Source organism: Chlorocebus sabaeus, chromosome 5 (genome assembly GCF_047675955.1).
Source record: "Chlorocebus sabaeus isolate Y175 chromosome 5, mChlSab1.0.hap1, whole genome shotgun sequence".
NCBI classification, from domain to species: domain Eukaryota; kingdom Metazoa; phylum Chordata; class Mammalia; order Primates; family Cercopithecidae; genus Chlorocebus; species Chlorocebus sabaeus.
In genome coordinates, this window is record NC_132908.1 from 342,927 (window position 1) to 360,957 (window position 18,031).

The 18,031-nt window shown below is 56.5% G+C and overlaps 1 protein-coding gene across 3 annotated transcripts in view; it reads right to left on the bottom strand.

Annotated features, from left to right (window-relative positions):
* AXIN1 (axin 1) overlaps nt 1-10,519 on the bottom strand; it is a 64,411-nt gene extending 53,892 nt beyond the window's left edge. For 2 of the 3 annotated variants that reach the window (XM_037990082.2, XM_037990081.2), the window contains exons 1-2: nt 10,165-10,519; nt 4,559-5,517 (exon numbers count right to left, since the gene is read on the bottom strand). In XM_037990082.2, coding sequence (XP_037846010.1) covers nt 4,559-5,436 — 878 coding nt within the window. In that variant the 5' untranslated portion in view covers nt 5,437-5,517; nt 10,165-10,519. Of the gene's footprint in view, nt 1-4,558; nt 5,518-6,866; nt 7,184-10,164 lie in introns of those variants that run through there. The other variant, XM_073014958.1, reaches the window with a different exon arrangement.
* Nucleotides 10,520-18,031: the final 7,512 nt, after the last annotated feature.

Here is an 18,031-nt window from a genome sequence, read left to right on the forward strand (position 1 = left end):
GACCACCCCCTGTGCACAGGAAGCAGAGTCCACCCTTGCAACACAGCCCCTCTGAGGCCAGGCATCTTCCGCAGCACCACCGCCTGAGGTCCAGCTGACACGGAAACCCACAACCAGTCCTCCACACACAACTCTGTACACATTTTGGGCCCTTTCTTTTTCTTTTCTTTTTTTAAACCATTTCTTCTCTTAAACTTTTACGCCATTACCAGAAACACAGTCAATAAACTAATGAGCAGGTGAGATGGTTCCTTAGCCACTGTGGGAACCTGAACAGCAGGGGCTGGCTGCCCACCTTGGAAAGACCCAATGGTCCTCCGAGCAGCTCCATGAACCAGGAGCCCAAGACAAGCTACCATGTTGCTCCTGCTGTGGACACATCTGTCGTCCATTCTCTGGCCACGGCCACATTGACCAGCCCTATCCACAACTGTCTCACTGGACTGGCCCAGGAAGACACACAAAAATATCTAGGAAGACCCTGTCCCCAGCCAGCGAGGAAGGTCAGGGCAGTCAACAGAAGAGGCCAGCGGCGAGGGGACTGTGAGCCTGACCAACTGGACCTGGCAGGGGCGTGCAAGGCCAGCCCTGAAGGCCACCTGGTGGGCCAAGCCACCCTGAAGGGGAGCAAAGCCTGAGCCCGCCAGCCAGGGAGTGCAGGCCCTGGGCTCCCCGCCCGACCACTCGGTCAACAGCGGAACCTGCCTGCTGATCCACACGGCTGAAATGACACGTGAACCAGTCAACTCTGTTCAAAGTTCCACTGACAATGGGAACAAAGACCTGAGGGTGCAGAAGGTGTTCCCACAGAAGCAGAACAGGGGAGCCAGGGAGGAACCCCACGAAACCCTGGCCCAGGAGCTCAAAATGACAGCGGGTAAGTGGGACAAACGCAGAGAAGGGCTAGGAATGGAGCTCTTTCCTAGTTTGAGACAAAGACCTAAGCAAATACTTCACTTTCCTCAAATCAAGTATGTAAAACCACTACGTGGCTCATGCACGGACCAACAAGGACCCACACCCAGGCCTCCCAAAGGGAAACTGGACGCCTGTGGCCGCGCTGGACCACAGCAGCCCCACCGCAGGGGATGAGGGACTGTGGCAGAGACACAGGCAAAGCAGCCCCCAGGACAGAGGGGTCAGCACCCCTGTCCTGCACCCTCTGGCCCTGGCCCTCCTGACACGTTCCTCCACGCAGATTCCACCCCAGGACGACTAACCGGCTCTCCATGGGAAATGCATCCCCTAACACGTGAGGCCCAAGCTCCTGGCCCTGTTGTGGTAGCTGCCTGTTCAGTACCCACTCTCCTCCTCCCTTTGCGTTACCCGCTGCCTTCCTTTGGAGGACCACCTCCAGCTCCCCACTGGGGAGCAGGCGTCTGTCTGGGTGGAGCACCCCACTTTCCTTCAGGAATGGCCCTGCTGCGCAGCCCCCAGCGCATACACCATGACTGTGCTGAGACAGACAGGACACAGCGGCACACATGCCCTCCTCAGAGCAATGGCAGGCCCGTCCTTCAGAGCTGCGGGAAGCATCTGCAAACAAGGGAGCCCGGAGCCCAAGGTCACTGCAGCAGCCACCTCCAGCACAAAAGCCCACGAAGCCGCCCACCAGGCAGGCAAAGTCAGACTGGCACAAAGCGAAGGTGCCAGGCCCTGACTGAGGCACACCCAAGGCTCTGCCCCAACAGCGCCCTTCAGGGTTGGGCCCAGGTGGGTGGCTTTCCACGACTTCCAACCTAGTGCACCCTCACCCACCCCCGGCACCCTCACCCACCCCCGGCACCCTCACCCACCCCCAGCAGGACAGAATGGTCCAAACGTGAGGAACACAGCCTGGACTTCATGCCCTGTCCGTGGTGACAGGCAACCACTCCAACATCAGAGATCTTCAAACCACAGGCTGCACCACGGGCCACCTCCCACAGAGAGGATTCAACTGCAAACAGGACTCCCAAGCCCCAGGGTCCTCTGCCACCAGCAGCCCCACAGCAGGCAAGTCAGCAGCCAAACTGTGTAGACACAGCTACATAAAATTAGACAGGAAAAGCCAATGTCTTCCACTAATTTTATAGCAAAGGTTGCTTATTACAAATACAGCAAACTAAGGACAGACGGCAAAGCTACTGCTCGCAGCCAAGAACTGAGAGTGGCTGGGAGGGAGGCGCTGCGGTTCTAACAGCGGAAATCAGAACGGAGCTCATTTTCTGCCTGCAGCCCAGCCCTCAACTTCAGTCCCATCTTAAAAATAACCAGCCGGGGCGCAGTGGCTCACACCTGGAATCCCAGTGCTTTGGGAGGCTGAGGCGGGCGGATCTCCTGAGGACAGGAGTTCGAGACCAGACTGGCCAACGTGGTGAAAGCCCGTCTCTACCAAAAATACAAAAAATTAGCTGGGCATGGTAGCTCACACCTGTAATCCCAGCTACTCAGGAGGCTGGGGGAGGAGAATGGCGTGAACCCAGGAGGCAGAGTTTGCAGTGAGTCGAGATGGTGCCACTGTACTCTAAGCCTGGGTGATAGAGTGAGGCTCCATCTCAAAAAAAAAAAAAAAAAAAAAGGAAAAAAAATACATTAGGTGGACAGTCCATTTTTTTTTTTTGAGATGGAGTTTCCCTCTTGTCCTCTTGTCACAATCAAGACTCACCACAACCGGCCAGGCACGGTGGCTCACGCCTGTAATCCCAGCACTTTGGGAGGCCGAGGCAGGCAGATCACCTGAGGTCAGGAGTTTGAGATTAGCCTGGCCAACATGGCGAAACCACATCTCTACTAAAAATACAAAAATTAGCCAGGCGTGGTGGCAAGCGCCTATAATCCCAGCTACTTGGGAGGCTGAGGCGAGAGAATCGCTTGAACCTGGAAGGTGGTAGTTGCAGTGAGCCGAGATCGTGCCACTGCACTCCAGCCTGGGTGACAGAGCAAGACTCCGTCTCAAAGTAAAAAAAAGACTCACCACAACCTCCGCCTCCCAGTTTCAAGCGATTGTCCTGCCTCAGTCTCCCGAGTAGCTGGGATTTCAGGCATGCAACACTGCACCCATCTAATTGTTGTATTTTTAGTAGAGATGGGGTTTCACCACGTTGGCCAGGATGGTCTCGAACTCCCGACCTCAGGTGATCTGCCCACCTTGGCCTCCCAAAGTGCTGGGATTACAGGTGTGAGTCACCACGCCCAGTCGACAGTCCATCTTAAATCGTATCACTTAAGACTAAAGGGGTTTAACCTTAGAAATGTTTAATCCTGTGTTTATAAGCCACCAGCGGATTTCTGTGTCACAGTAAGCTTGAAGAACTGATGCGAGTTTTTAATAACTCCTCGGGAGAGTCCCAGCACGTGGGGCTGTGCTTTCGGAGTCTTGATTAAATCAGCAGGGGTCGAATGAATTCCAGGCTTTCAAAGTTACACAGGCCGGAGCCTCCGGTCACCAGCTCTAGGGAAAGAGTGGGAAATGTATGTGCTCTGTTCACAAGCACAACCGATGCCAGCCCAAAAGTCAACTAAACCTCCAGGAACCACGCAGGGATCACAGGGAAGGAAGAATAAAGAAACAGGTTTCAAGGCTGAGCACCACTCTGCTCCCTTCCAGGCAGCACACACCCCACATGCCCTGCGAGGATCGCCTCAGGGCCCAGGCTGCTGTGGACTACACAACAGCACCAACAGATTTCGTTGGCAGGAAAAAAGGCCCAATCCTGGAATGCCCACCACAGCCACAGGAAGTTTTCAAAGTACTATGACCATTCCCCACACGTAAAACATCCCCCCTACTATTTCTCAGCCTCTAGGAAGAAGCTTAGAAGATCATTATAAAAGCAACAATCTGGCCGGGCGCAGTGGCTCACGCCTGTAATCCCAGCACTTTGGGAGGCCGAGGCGGGTGGATCACCTGAGGTCGGGAGTTCAAGACCAGCCTGGCCAACGTGGAGAAACCCCGTCTCTACTAAAAATACAAAATTAGCCGGGCATGGTGGCACATGCCTGTAATCCCAGCTACTCAGGAGGCTGAGGCAGGAGAATCGTTCAAACCCAGGAGGCGAAGGTTGCAGTGAGCCGAGATTGTGCCACTGCACTCCAGCCTGGGCAACAAGAGTGAAACTCTGTCTCAGAAAAAAAAAAAAAAAAAAAAAAAGCAAGAATCCAATTATCCAAGTATTGATGCCCTGAAATGTCCACTCCTCCCTTTATTAAGCGCAAAGGACCACGTCTACCGGATAGATCCAGATCCTATTTAAGAGGGTACAGACTCTACTGATGAAGGGTAAAGTTTACATGTCATCGTGACTTTGAAGAATTCCGAGGTTCCTAATGACTCATGAAGTCATCTATTTTAGTCTGGTCTGTTCTCAGTAAAAGTATTCTCAACATTACAAATATACAAAAGTATCTAATGACAAATGCAAAAGTATCACGAATAAGAACAGAACCAAAATTCAACCCCAACTGCAGCAGGACATCCAGTGTGGGTTAACGCCCGCCTCATCAGCACCTTTCTCTGGCTTGTTCTCCAGCTCTCGGAGGTGAGTACAGAAAGCGGGACGCTTGGCGTCGGACTCACCTGAACTCTCTGCCTTCGCTGTACCGTCTACTGGAGGAGGCCCTCGGGGCAGCTGTCTCCAGGAGCAGCTTCTGAGGGAGTCTTCCGGGAGGAGCAGCCTCTCTGCCATCGTCCTCGTCCATGTCCTGGTCACATTTCCATTCCTCATCTTCATTTAAAGTTGGCAGGTATCCAGATATGCCCTTCCCTGTCCCTGACCCAGAGCTCTGGTCACTACAGACTTTCGGGCTCTCCGAGCCTGTCCTCGTATATTCCAAATAAATATCAGACTTAAGGAAAGAGGGATAGGTGTTTTCCTCCATAGTGGCCTGGATTTCTGTCTGGGCCTGGTCAAACATGGCAGGATCGATCAGCTGCTTCATGATGCAGCCCTTTATGAAGCTCTTGGTGGCTGGCTTGGTCTGCCGGGACACGATGCCATTGTTATCAAGGATGTACTTTCGATAGATGGCTCTCGCCAGCTTCAGCCTCTTTTCCTCGTTCGAGTCACAGGGCTCCAGCTTCCTGAAGCCAGTGCAGGCAAACCAGAAGTCCAGCAAATCGGCACAGCCCTCCTGCTTCAGGAAAGTCCTGAATAGGCTTATCCCATCTTGGTCATCCAGCAGGGAGTGCAGTGACTCAGCCCACTTCAAGTATGGTGGGGTGGGGGAGGCACTGCCCTCAGGCTCATACCCCAGGTCCAGATCCGAGCGCCTCGGAGTGGCCGTCGAAGTCTCAGCTTTAATGCCAACACCTTTCCCAGAGCAGAAACTGTAGCTGGCGGGCCTCGGGTCTGTGGACACCAGTTCTCCCTCCTCACCAGGCACTGGGGGTCGGGGAGCATCTTCGGTGAAACTTGCTCCGAGGTCCAAGGGGAAACCCTGCTCTTGGATATTCATTTTGGGACTCTGCGTCAATGAACAATGAGCGCTGCACCCTAATACATCAGTACTTACAGCTCCAAAGTGAATCAATCTGTCCTGTTGAAACCATTAAGAGGACAAGGATTAGGAAAGGTGGGTCCATGAAACACGACCAGAGGTTTTCTCAAGACAAGACTCACGATGATGCCCTCCCGCTCAAACTCAAAACAAGAAACTCAGTTTAAATGTTCAGTCGAGCTATATTTTGGCTACAAGCATAGTTCCACTTTAAAACAATTTCTGGAAACTTTTACAACTACAGGAATGCCTCTCATGCTAAGAAGGGATGCCCAGGACACGGGAATGCCACTCCCCACAAGTCTCACTGCACGAACATCACGGAGGCTGGCAGCTTGAGCACCTCCCACCTCAGCTGCAGAGCTGAGTGACAGGGAAGGCAGGAAGGCCGGAGGCAGGAAAGCTGCCTCTAGTCCTGGCTATGTGTATAAACCTGAGTGAGGGCTGGAGCGTCACAAGTAACATGGAGACAATCACTCCACCAGCCCCAACAACACTCAGAGAGAAAGGAAGGCGCGCTACAGCCCCAAAGGTGGTGGGCGTCTTCTGAACCCCACATCCTCCAGGCTCAAGGCCACTGTTTTCCGCCTTTGCATCACGTCACACGCGGTACACCTTGCAACACGTGAGAACACACGGCAGGGTGTTCCTCCAACTCTCAACACACACCTCAAAGAGAGATAATCATGGGTCACCTTCAGCCCCATCGACCAGGACACCACCCACGTCCAGAGGCGCTCGGACAGCGCCACTGGAGACAATCTTAAAATGCTCTGTCAGAATGCTGCACTTGACTCTTAAAAGCCTCTCTGATGAGGATTCAGATAGCAAATAATAAATGGGTAACTTAAGGAACAGAGAAGGTACAGAATAAAAGGAAATGCAAATTCAGTTTGTAGCTAAGGAAGCTATAGTTCATGTGACTTCACTCCTTAAGCTGAAAACCGAACCACCCACCCTCAGACATCAGGGAACCACAGAAGTTGCTGCTACTACTGCTGCTGCTGCTACAAGCCTGCAAGGAGTATGCAAAAGAGACTAGATAAGGGCTCCAACAGAACCCCTGCCATGGTCTGTGGTCCTTCCTGCCACGAACTATAGGAGTCCAGGAGCTCTGGCTATGCCACTCAACCTGGCCACGCAGGTGACTGCAACACAGCCTGCCATGATGTAAGTGGTCCTGGCTAAAAGGGGCTGGAGAGAGGGCTTTAGAGAAGCATGTTGGGTTCAAAAGCCTGGAGTGCTGAACAACCCACGGGGAACAAATAAAACCCTAAAACCCAGGACCAACTCAAGGGGGATCTCCCAGCCACCACTCCACACCGCTGTCCCTGGTCTACATGGACTCTGTCCCCCACATCAACTTCCTCACATTGCACACACTTTACCAGCCAACAGCTGCTCCTGTTGCAAGAAGGATCCACAGAGCCAGGCATGGTGTCACGCACTTGTAGTCTCAACTACTCAGGAGGCTGAGGCTGGAGGATCCCTTGAGTCCAGGAGTTCAGGACTAACCTGGGCAACATAGTGAGACCCAATCTCTACAAAAAAACTTTCTTAATTAACCAGGTATGGTGGCGTATGCCTGTAGTCCCAGCTACTTGGAAGGCTGAGGCAAGAGGATCCCTTGACCCCAGGACTTCAAGGCTGCAGTGAGCTATAATCGCATGCCACTGCACTCCAGCCCGGGCAACAGAGCAAGATCCTGTCTCTAAAACAATAAAATAAAATTAGTACATAAATAAGAAGCACCTATAGATGGAGGATAGGTTGCAACTATGTGCCCCCAGTGACATTTCAGCAGCTAAGGACTTTTTGTGAACGCTGCTGGGTAGTGTGTCATCTTGGCCTCAGCAGGAACACAGCTTCTAAAGGTCAAGGCCCAGTGAGCTGTGCTATCCTGCTGCTCACAGACCACTTCAGCGGCAGCCACTCTGTGAGCCCCGTCAGCATGGAGGGAGCGCCCTGGGCGTGGGCACCTCCACGCTAGCTCACGGTCATCTGTCTGGGATGCCGTCACAGGAAAGAAGCGCTGCACCCTGACCGCCTGAGCCTTACCGTGATAGATGCGCTGCCATTCACCAGCTTGAATATTCATCAATGAATATTTAGTCCATTGATTTTTAATTCAATGACATTTAATTCTTTGATTTGATTCATTGATGTAAAAAAGACAGATGTTTGTCACAGATGCCCAACACCGGCTCTCTACAGATGCTGAACTACTGTACTACAGAAGACAGTAGCAAATGCTTCCAAAACCAATGGGTTTTGTTGTGTTTTTTTTGTTATTTTCAGACAGGGTCTCGCTCTGTTGCCCAGGCTGGAGTGCAGTGGGGCGAGCTCAGCTCACTGCAGCCTCAGCTTCCCAGGCTCAAGCAACTCTCCAGCTTCAGCCTCTCATATGGCGGGGACTACAAGCAGGAGCCACCAACGCCCGGCTAATTCTTGTACTTTTTGTAGAGATGGGTTTTCACCATGTTGGGCAGGCTGGTCTCAAACTCCTGAGCTCAAAGCAATCTGCCCACCTCGGCCTCCCAAAGTGTTGGGATTACAGGCTACCTTGCCTGGCCCCAAAACTAATGTTTTAATTCATGTGTGAACCAAGTTCACCTTAATTATTTTAAACTATTTTTCAGAGCCCAGGAGAAAATTTTTTTATAATCATGTGTATTTTGGGCTGTCAACTGACAGAACACTTTTTGGTGTCCCTGGAAGCACATGAACCCCTCCACAAGTTACTGATGTTGTTAAAACATGTCCCAATTCCTGAAATCTCTGGGTTTCCACATGGAAGCACACCAAGCATTTAGTGTACACACACGTACACACCACACATAAAGCAGTTATGTTTACTCAGATTAGCATCAAATGCCCGCAAGCACTAAATCTGGCCCACAGCCTGTAGCTACCATCAATAAAGTGAGTACATAAAATGGGCGGGATGCCTACAAGTCTGATATCGTATTTAAAATTCCCTTTCATCACTGCTTAGGCATATGCCCCAGGCACCATGGCAGCAAACTCAGTGCTACCTACGTGTGTAGGTATTTATTTTACCCAAACTTAACTTTTGAAATTTTGATTTACATGGAGGATGCAAGTAAAACAGCACAACTCTGACATCTTCCCAACTGTCCACTGATTTAACTCTTGAAGGTTCAGGGCTACTGTTTCACATGTAACTTGTTCCCCCATCACTGAAATTCTCAGTGACTAATGTAATCCGAAAAAGTCTGCTTAGCTTTTCTGAAACTAGAAATCCAAGTCAACACCAGCTGAAAATCAAACAAAAACACTGTTTTTCATGCTTTCCCATCCTTGTCCCCGAATGGAGATCTTAAAACTGAAACTGAGGCCAGGTGTGGTGGCTGACACTTGTAATCCCAGCACTTTGGGAGGCCGAGGTGGGCGGATCACCTGAGGTCAGGAGTTTGAGACCAGCCTGACCCACATGGAGAAACCCCAACTCTACTAAAAATACAAAATTAGTCAGGTTTGGTGGCAGATGCCTATAATCCCAGCTACTTGGGAAGGCTGAGGCAGGAGAATCGCTTGAACCTGGGAGGCGGAGGTTGCGGTGAGCGGAGATAGCACCATTGCACTGCACCCTTTATAAATTATCTTAGAAGGGGCCAGGCACGGTGGTTCACACCTGTAATCCCAACACTTTGGTAGGCCGAGGTGGGCGGATCACCTGAGGTCAGGAGTTCCAGGCCAGCCTGGTCAACACGGTGAAACCCCGTCTCTACTAAAAATAGAAAAACTAGCCGGGCGTGGTGGCGCATGCCTGTAATCCCAGCTACTTAGGAGGCTGAGGCAGGAAAACCGCTTGAACCCAAGAGGTGGAAGTTGCAGTGAGCCAAGATCGCGCCACTGCACTCCCAGCCTGGGCGACAGTGCGAGACTCCGTCTCAAAAAAAAAAAAAAATTATCTTAGAGGGGGCGGTGGTCACGCACGTAGTCCCAGCACCTTGGCAGGTTGAGGCAGGTGGATCGCTTGAGGCCAAGAGTTCAACAACACTTGCTGGGCAATATAGTGACACCTCATCTCTACAAAAAAAAAAAAAAAAAGTTATCTTATAGATGGGCTGAGAAAAATCCCTAGAGAACTGACATGTTTTTCTCTACTTTCTTCAATGCCAAGCCGAAAGTTTCACTGCTCGGGCAGTGCAGCTCTGGTTTCACTGGGGGCTAAATTCCAAAGTGCCGGGCGGGGGTAGAATCTAGGAACCACACCCAAGAGAGAGACCAGTGTTTGGGCAGCGAGGCATCAACCTGGAGGGCACGAACGCCTGAGCACGCGGCTACTCAGGCCGCACCGCGACCTGGACCCGGTACGCGGCCTCGGCGAGGGCGGGCGGGAGTGCCCTCCTCCGGAGCAGCCGGACTCCTGCCGACTTCTGGGAGGCGGGGAGGGCTCCAGGCCCGGCTCTCCCGGGGTTCCCGCACGCGATGCGCGGCCCCTGCAGCTGCTCTGCGCCCCCAGACGCGCCCGAGGCCTCGGAACTCCAAGCGGCCCCCGCGCCGCCGGTCCCGCTGCCCAGGGGCACCCCGGCCCCAGCTCCCCGCGCTCCCACCCCCTCGGGCCCACGCGCGTCAGCCACCCGCGCCCCCCGCCGCTTCCGGGTCCCGCCCGCCCGGCCTAGCGCGGCCTAGCCCGCCCCGGCGCCCGGCCCTACTCACCCGCGCGCGGAGGCGGCGGGGCCCCGGGCCCGGCTCCCGGAGCGGCGCGGCGCAGCCCGGCCCATGCGCTCAGCGGCAGCGCGGCGGGCGGGACTCGGCGGGGGCGCGGCCCGGGGCGGCCCCCATCTCAGCGGCTGCGGCTCGGCGGCCCGGAGGCGGACGCGGGGCAGGCCGCGGGGGCGCCGCAGGGGCCCAGCCGCCAGCTCCCACCCGCCTGCTCCCCGTGGACGCGGCTCCGGGTCGACTCCGGCCGGCTCTGGCGGCGGCAGCGGCCACGATTGCCTCCCGAGCCGGAGCCCGAGCCCAGAGCGCCGAAGCCCAGGCCCGAGCGCCCCCGCCGGCGGCGCCCGGAAGTGCGGGGGCGGGGCCGGGGCGCGGGGACGAGGTGAGAGCGCGGGGCGGGGCCTCAGCTCGGGGCGGGGCCTCAGCTCGGGGACGAGGTAAAGAGCGTGGGGCGGGGCTTCAGGCGCGGGGCGTGGCTCAAAGCGCGAGGATAAGGTGAGGAGCGTGGGGCGGGGCCGACAGCGATTGGACAGGTGAGGAGCGCGGGGCGGGGCCCGGGCACGGGCGGGGCCGGAAGCGAGAAGACGAGGTGAAGAGCGCAGGGCGGGGCCTTGGGCCAGGGGCTGCGCCAGGGAGCAAGGCGGAGCCCGCCTCGAGTCGAAGAGGTAACGAGCGTGGGGCGGAGCCTCGTGCGCGGGGCGGGGCCGGAAGCGAGGACGAGGTGAGAAGCATGGGGCGGGGCCTCTGCGTGAGCGGGAGAGGGGCGTGGTCAGCGCCTGCCGGGGGCGGGGCGCGGCGGGGGCGTGGTCGCGCAGTCTTCCCAAGGGGCGGCGCAGAAGCGGAGCCGCGGCGGCTGTGGCTTCCCGGAGTGCGGAGTGGGAGAGGCGCCGTTGCAGGTGCTTGGAATGGCTGCGACCGTGGGGAGCGCTGGGCGGACTGCCCGCCCCGACGGGCGCACGCGGGGCGCAGCCCTTTTCTGCCGCCAGTACATCGGTGGGCATCCAGGGGACTGCAGGCGTCGGGGCTCCCTGCCCCGCCGGCCCTGGACCGGAGGCCCCCGCGGGGACCGCCACGGCCTGCCAGCTGCCGTGAGGGAAGCAGGCTCCCAGGAGTTGGGTGGTCGGCAGGCAGGGATGGCCAGGTCCCTTGGAAGGTGGCGTGGGCTCCACCCTCCTGAGTCCCCAGGCAGCCGGGACTCACAGCGCCAGGGAACACATTAGGCCCCAATATGTGCTGGCTGTCACCCGGACAGGAGCCACAACCTCCAAGGAGCCCACCGGCTAGGACCCTCTGCCTTGATTTCTCCCAGGCACCATCTAGTATCAGAGAAGGGTTCTCCTTCCCGCCGCTGCCCAGGCCAGCCTTAGAGGAAGGCCATTGGAGTGTCTGGAACCCTTCAGCCCCTCCCCTGGGCTGTCTCCACAGCGGCCCTGCCAAGGGGTGCAGTCCAATCCTGACACCCTGGCTGCCCAGATCCGTGTCACCTGCCCTGCAGGCCACAGAGCACAAGGCCACAGCCCCAGGCATCCCACAGCAGAGAGGCACAGGACCCCAGCAGCAGCCCCCACACCAGCTCTGGCCAGCTCAACCCTGTCAGAACCAACCCTCTGCTCTCCACCCAGGCCTCAGCCGACCATCAGGCCCTGCCTCCCCGAGGAGGAGGATGTGAGTACCAGGATCAGCCCTGTCCTTCCCAGAGCACTGTTGGGCCTGGCACCTCCCAGGACGCCCCAGGCAGCCCCCTGGGGTCAGCTATACCCCCATTTAACAGAGGAGACAGCTGCAGTTCAGGCCACACAGGACCAGCTCGCCTCCTGCTGGGTGAGGGCTCCCCACCTCGTCCACCCCACACCTGAGCCAACGACTCTCATCTATCTGCCCTCTGCTTTAGGCCTCCCAGGGCTCTCTGGTGCCCACAGCCCTTCAGGGCCCTTCCTAACGGCGCCTCTCCCATGCCCTCCCCTAGATGCATCTGGCCACTTGCCCACCTCTGTGCTTCTGTGTCCGTCATGTCCATACCCCCCAGCTCTCTCCAGGCACCTCTCACACCAGCCCCATGTCTTTCCCTGGGCTATGTCACCCTGGGGGCCCAGCCTCATCCTTCAGAGCTCCCAGGCAAGCGCACAAGTCCCAGCTCCAGGCTCCCTGAGCCGCCAGCCCAGCCCCCACCAGATTCCCACAGGTAGGACTGCATGGGGAACCATGTGTGGAAGCCTCCCAGCCCACGTCCCTGCCAGCCCTCGCCCCTGCCAGCACTCAGCATGGTGTCCGATGCCGGCATTGCTGTGTGGGAAAGGGGGCAGCATGGGATAAGGGCCACTAGGCTGTCCCCAGCCTGCCAAGGGCCCAGGCCCACCTCCTAGATCACCATGCTCAGAGCAGGTGAGCAGGGGCTGGGGATATGAACGAAGCTGTACTGCTAGGCCAACACTTGGTCCCGCTGGGTCCTGGCAGCAAGCACCCTGCCAGGTCCCACAATGCTGGACACGGGGTCCTCCCTACAAGCCCCCCCAGCCCATTCAGCCTCAGAGCCTTAGAGGAGACAGAGTAGGTGGCCTCCACGCTATAGCCCAGTTTCCAGGGATGAGGGAGTCCTGGATGGCCAGACAGCAGGACCTCAGACACTGGCCCATGGGCTGCCCCCCACTCCCAGCAAGGTCCCCAATGCTTGCCTTGGTTCTGCAGAGCTGCTGCTGCGGCCGGGCCAGGCTCTTGGGGTTGTGTCCATGTCCATCCTCCTCTTGGCCCTCGGTGGCATGTGTCCCCAAGCCCTGGGACCAGAACAAGGCCCTTGGGCCTCCAGCTCCTCGGGGCCCCTGCCCTGCAGGGACAAGAAAGGGATCAGAAAGCCTGGAGGAAATGCAGCAGCCCTTCTAAAGTAGGTTGTGGTGTTGGTATGGAGAGGAGATTCTCTGAGTCTGGCACGGGTAGGGGGAGACCAGAGGCAGGCCAGGCAGGAGAGATGTAGGGGAAGGCCCTGAGGAGGGCAGGGAGGCGCGTGGGGGCCTGTGGTGTGCAGGGTGAGGTTCAGCCACCTCCCTGCCTCACAGAAGGGACAAATGCCCTTTGCTTCGAGCGCGAGTTTGCCACGAAGGCTTTTATTTGATTGACCATGGATGACATTTAATCAGGTTTTGTTTCTAGGCACCAAATGAAAAACTTAAGAGCAGACATGAAATTATTTTCTTCAATGTGGACATAGAAGGAATGCTTTTTTGTTTTTGGAGATGGAGTTTCACTCTGTTGCCCAGGTTGGAGCCCAGTGGCATGATTTTGACTCACTGCAGCCTCCACCTTCCATTCTCAAGTGATCTTCCCACCTCAGCCTCCCGCGTAACTGGGATTACAGGTGTGCGCCACCACACCCCACTAATGGTTTGTGTTTTCGCTAGAGACAGTGTTTCATCATGTTGCCCAGGCTGGTCTCTAACTCCTGAGCTCAAGGGATCCACCTGCGTCAGCCTCCCAAAGTGCTGGGATTACAGGCCCAAACCACCACGCCCAGCCAGAAGGAATACTTTGAAAATAAAGTGACTGGCTGGGAGCAGTGGCTCACGCCTGTAATCCCAGCACTTTGGGAGGCCGATGCATGTGGATCACGAGGTCAGGAGTTTGAGACCAGCCTGACCAACGTGGTGAAACCCCGTCTCTACTAACAATAGAAAAATTAGCCGGGCATGGTGGCGGGCGCCGTTAGTCCCAGCTACTCAGGCGGCTGAGGCAGGATAATCGCTTGAACCTGGGAGGCAGAGGTTGCAGTGAGCCGAGATCGCCCCATTGCACTCCAGCCTGGGTGACAGAGCGAGACTCTCTCAAAAAAATAAAAATAAAGAAAAGGCCAGGCACAGTGGCTCACACCTGTAGTCCTAGCACTTTGGGAGGCCAAGGCCAGAGGATCACTTAAGCTTAGGAGTTCAAGATCAGTCTGGGCAACACAGTGAGACCTTGTCTCTACTAAAAAATGTTTAAAAATTAGCTGGGCGTGGTGTTGCGCACCTATGGTCTCAGCTACTTGGGAGGCCGAGGCAGGTGGATCACTTCAACCCAGGAGTTGGAGGCTTTAGTGAGCGGTGATTGCACTATTGCATTCTAGCCTGGGCAACAGAGTAAGACCATGTCTCAAAGAAATAAAAATTGGCCGGGCGCGGTGGCTCACGCCTGTAATCCCAGCACTTTGGGAGGCCGAGGCGGGCGGATCACAAGGTTAGGAGATCGAGACCATGGTGAGACCCCGACTCTACTAAAAATAGAAAAAATTAGCCGGGCGCAGTGGCGGGCGCCTGTAGTCCCAGCTCCTCGGGAGGCTGAGGCAGGAGAATGGCGTGAACCCGGGAGGCGGAGCTTGCAGTGAGCTGAGATTGCGCCACTGCACTCCAGCCTGGGCGACAGAGCCAGACTCCGTCTCAAAAAAAAAAAAAAAAAAAAAAGAAATAAAAATTAAGAAAAGAATAGGCCGGGCGCAGTGGCTTATGCCTGTAATCCCAGCATTTTGGGAGGCCGAGGTGGATGGATCATGAGGTCAGGAGTTCAAGACCAGCTTGACCAATATGCTGAAACCCCATCTCTACTAAGAATACAAAAATTGCCGGGCGCGGTGGCTCAAGCCTGTAATCCCAGCACTTTGGGAGGCCGAGACGGGCGGATCACGAGGTCAGGAGATCCAGACCATCCTGGCTAACACGGTGAAACCCCGTCTCTACTAAAAAATACAAAAAAACTAGCCGGGCGAGGTGGCGGGCGCCTGTAGTCCCAGCTACTCGGGAGGCTGAGGCAGGAGAATGGCGTAAACCCGAGAGGCGGAGCTTGCAGTGAGCTGAGATCCGGCCACTGCACTCCAGCCTGGGCGACAGAGCGAGACTCCGTCTCAAAAAAAAAAAAAAAAAAAAAAAGAATACAAAAATTAGCTGAGCGTGGTGGCAGGTGCCTGTAATCTCAGCTACTCGGAGGCTGAGGCAGGAGAATTGCTTGAACCTGGGCAGCAGAGGTTGCAGTTAACCGAGATCATGCCATTGCACTCCAGCCTGGGTGACAGTGAGACTCTGCCTAAAAAGAATAAAAAATAAAAAAATAAAGTTTTGATGCCTTAAGTGTGTTTCATCCACTTAACTGAGGAAGACTACTTATAAAAAATAAAGGAAATCCTGGAAGACACGCCAAGGACATTCGTTGGGGAGCGTTTGCCGCTGTACGATGTGTGATGGAGACAGCCAGCTGCAGAGACGGATGCTGTGTAGCCACCGTCCCTACACCAGTGTAAGGGGAGCGGGGGAAAAGGACGGACGATTCTGATCCAGGGTACCGGAGGCCAAGGGAAGCCTTGGGTTCAGCCTCTTCCTGTCTGCCGCTTCCCCACCCCTCCACCCAGTCCATAGGTGTGAGAGGTGGGAGTGGGCAGGCAGGGGAGGCCCCTGGAGGGGGAGTTTGGGTGAGGGAGGACTGCACTTTCCATCGCAGGCACAGCCACCACCACCCTCCGTGGCCTTCCAAGTGGTAAAGTGTAAGGCAAGCCCCAGCTCTCATCCCTGAGTCTTCTTTTTCTATCAGTTCTGAGCCCATGGGAGAGGCCAGATGCTGCCTGTGCCCCCATCCCAAGCCCAACAGAGAACAAGGAGATATAACACCCCGGAGAGATGCTGCAAGGCCAACACATAGAGCACCACTTTTTGTGAAAATAGAAAATAGCCAGGCGCGGTGGCTCACACCTGTAATCCCAGCACTTTGGGAGACTGAGGTGGGCGGATCACTTGAAGTCAGCGGTTTAAGATTAGCCTGGGCAGCAATGCAAGAGCCCGTCTCTACAGAAGCATTGTTTTTAATTAGCCAGGCATGGTGGCGTGCGCCTGTGGTCCCAGGTACACGGAAAGCTGAGATGGGGATGGCTTGAGCCTGAGCAGTCAAGGCTGCAGTGAGCCAAGATGGTGCCACTCCACTACCAGTCTGGGTGAGAGCAAGACCTGACTCTGGGCTAGGTGTTTTGGCTCCCTGACAGGCTGGGTGGTGGGACGGAGCCCACGGCTGGCCGTGGCCCAGTTCTGGTGTTCCAGGCACATCGTGAGTACAGGGCAGGGCCCACTGGCCTCCCCCAACCTCAGTGCTGTTTTCCCAAAAAAGGTGGCACCCAAGTGCAGGGGCCATGCCCCGACAGGCCTCGGGCTGACTTCGGGAAGCAGCACCTGAAGTCCCACCTCCCTGGGCAGCCTTGGACCACTTCCTGTCCTTGTTGGGGGCACTCCTGCCCCTGCCCCACCGACCCCAGTCCTTGTCCCTGCTGTTCCCTCACCTGAACGCCCTTCCCTGCCCTGATGGCCTCCATCCCACAGGACTCTCTGGGCGCCGCCGCCCCCCATTGGTGCTCATCTGTCTTTCTGCCCACTCTCCCCAGCGGCCCCAATGTCTGCACACCCCAGAGCCCAGCGGTACCCCCTCGAGCTGGCAAGGGGACATTAAACGGGAGGTGAGGAAGTGCAGCCCCCAGCGGGCAGCTACCTTCACCCTGGTCCACCTGTGCCCCCGTCCACCTGTGCCCTCCACTGCCTCCCTCTGCTCGGCTGTCCCAAGACATCTCTCTCGGCTGCCTAGGAACCCTGCGGCCGCGGCCAAGTTCTGAGTGTGTGATTGTGTGTGCCGGGCCCCAGGCCCCTTTGTTGCCGCAGCGTCTGTCGTGGCAAACAAAAGTGCACTGGATTAGCCACAGTGGATTAAAAGATTTGCTTCTCAGAGTTTACCTAATAACCTAACAATCATGTCGACGGGAGCTTTGAACCCCCAGGGCGCGCCTGCCAGGCCAAATGAGAGCTCAAGGCCTCTGTGGACAGCAGGGCGTGGTCAGGGGGAGGAGACGCGGCCACGGCTGTCCTCACACCCAGCTTGGCCCCTGCAGGCTCCTCTGGGCAGAACTTGGGGAAGGGACAGCCTCTAGCAGGAGGTGGAGGTCTTCCAAACGGTGCGGGTGTTGGGACCAGGTGTCCGGCCCAGGCCCCCTGCCGCATCCACACACGTCGCACACGGCAGCAAGGACACAAGTGGCATGGAGACGGCCGTGCAGGCGACGTGTGGGTCCCACAGTGCTGTGGTGCACGACATCTCTGCTGTCACCCCATGGTGTCCTTTCCTGCCCGTACACGCATGCACGCGCACACACGTGCACATACACACACACACACCAGCACGCCCCGCTTTGATCTCCAAAGCAGACTCCATTGACAAGCTCTTAATCGCAGCTGCCCTTGCAGGGCCTGTCCCTGAAGTCCCGAGTAATGGGATTTGGCGCTTCTGATCCATCGGGCTGGCCGCTTCCCCTGTCATAGGTGGACATTTTTTTCTTTTTATCGCTTCTGTTTCTTTCTTTTTTTTTTTTTCCCTCGAAAAAATGCTGCTTAAATGGCACCGACTTGACATGGCTTGTCACCCTGGAGCGGTGGCCGGGACGCTGGCCTGGACCAGTCGGGGGTCTTTGATGCCGCCTCTATGTGAAACCTGACGTGGAAGACCCACCAGGGCGGTTTTGGGGTCCGAGGTCCGTCAGGATCCATCCTGCCTCACCCTGCTCCCTTTGTCTCTTCCCCTGACCCTTCCTTGGGACACCCGGAGAGGGTCTGAGGGTGAGGGTGCGGGCGCTGTGTGTGGGCTTGCGCTTGAGGGTGGGGTGGGTCGAGGGCAGGGCCGCAGCCGCGAGAACAATGGGCAGAGGAGGCGCGTCCACCTGTCCGCCCGGCCGCCTGCCCGGCTTACCTCACCTGCCTGGCTCCGTGTGCCTGCTCACGCCCCACCGTCCCGCTGTCCGCCATGATGGGCTTGGCCGTCCGTCCGAGCACTTTCAGCCACTCTGGGAAGCAGGTCCCTGCTCTTGGCCACTGTGTGGCTG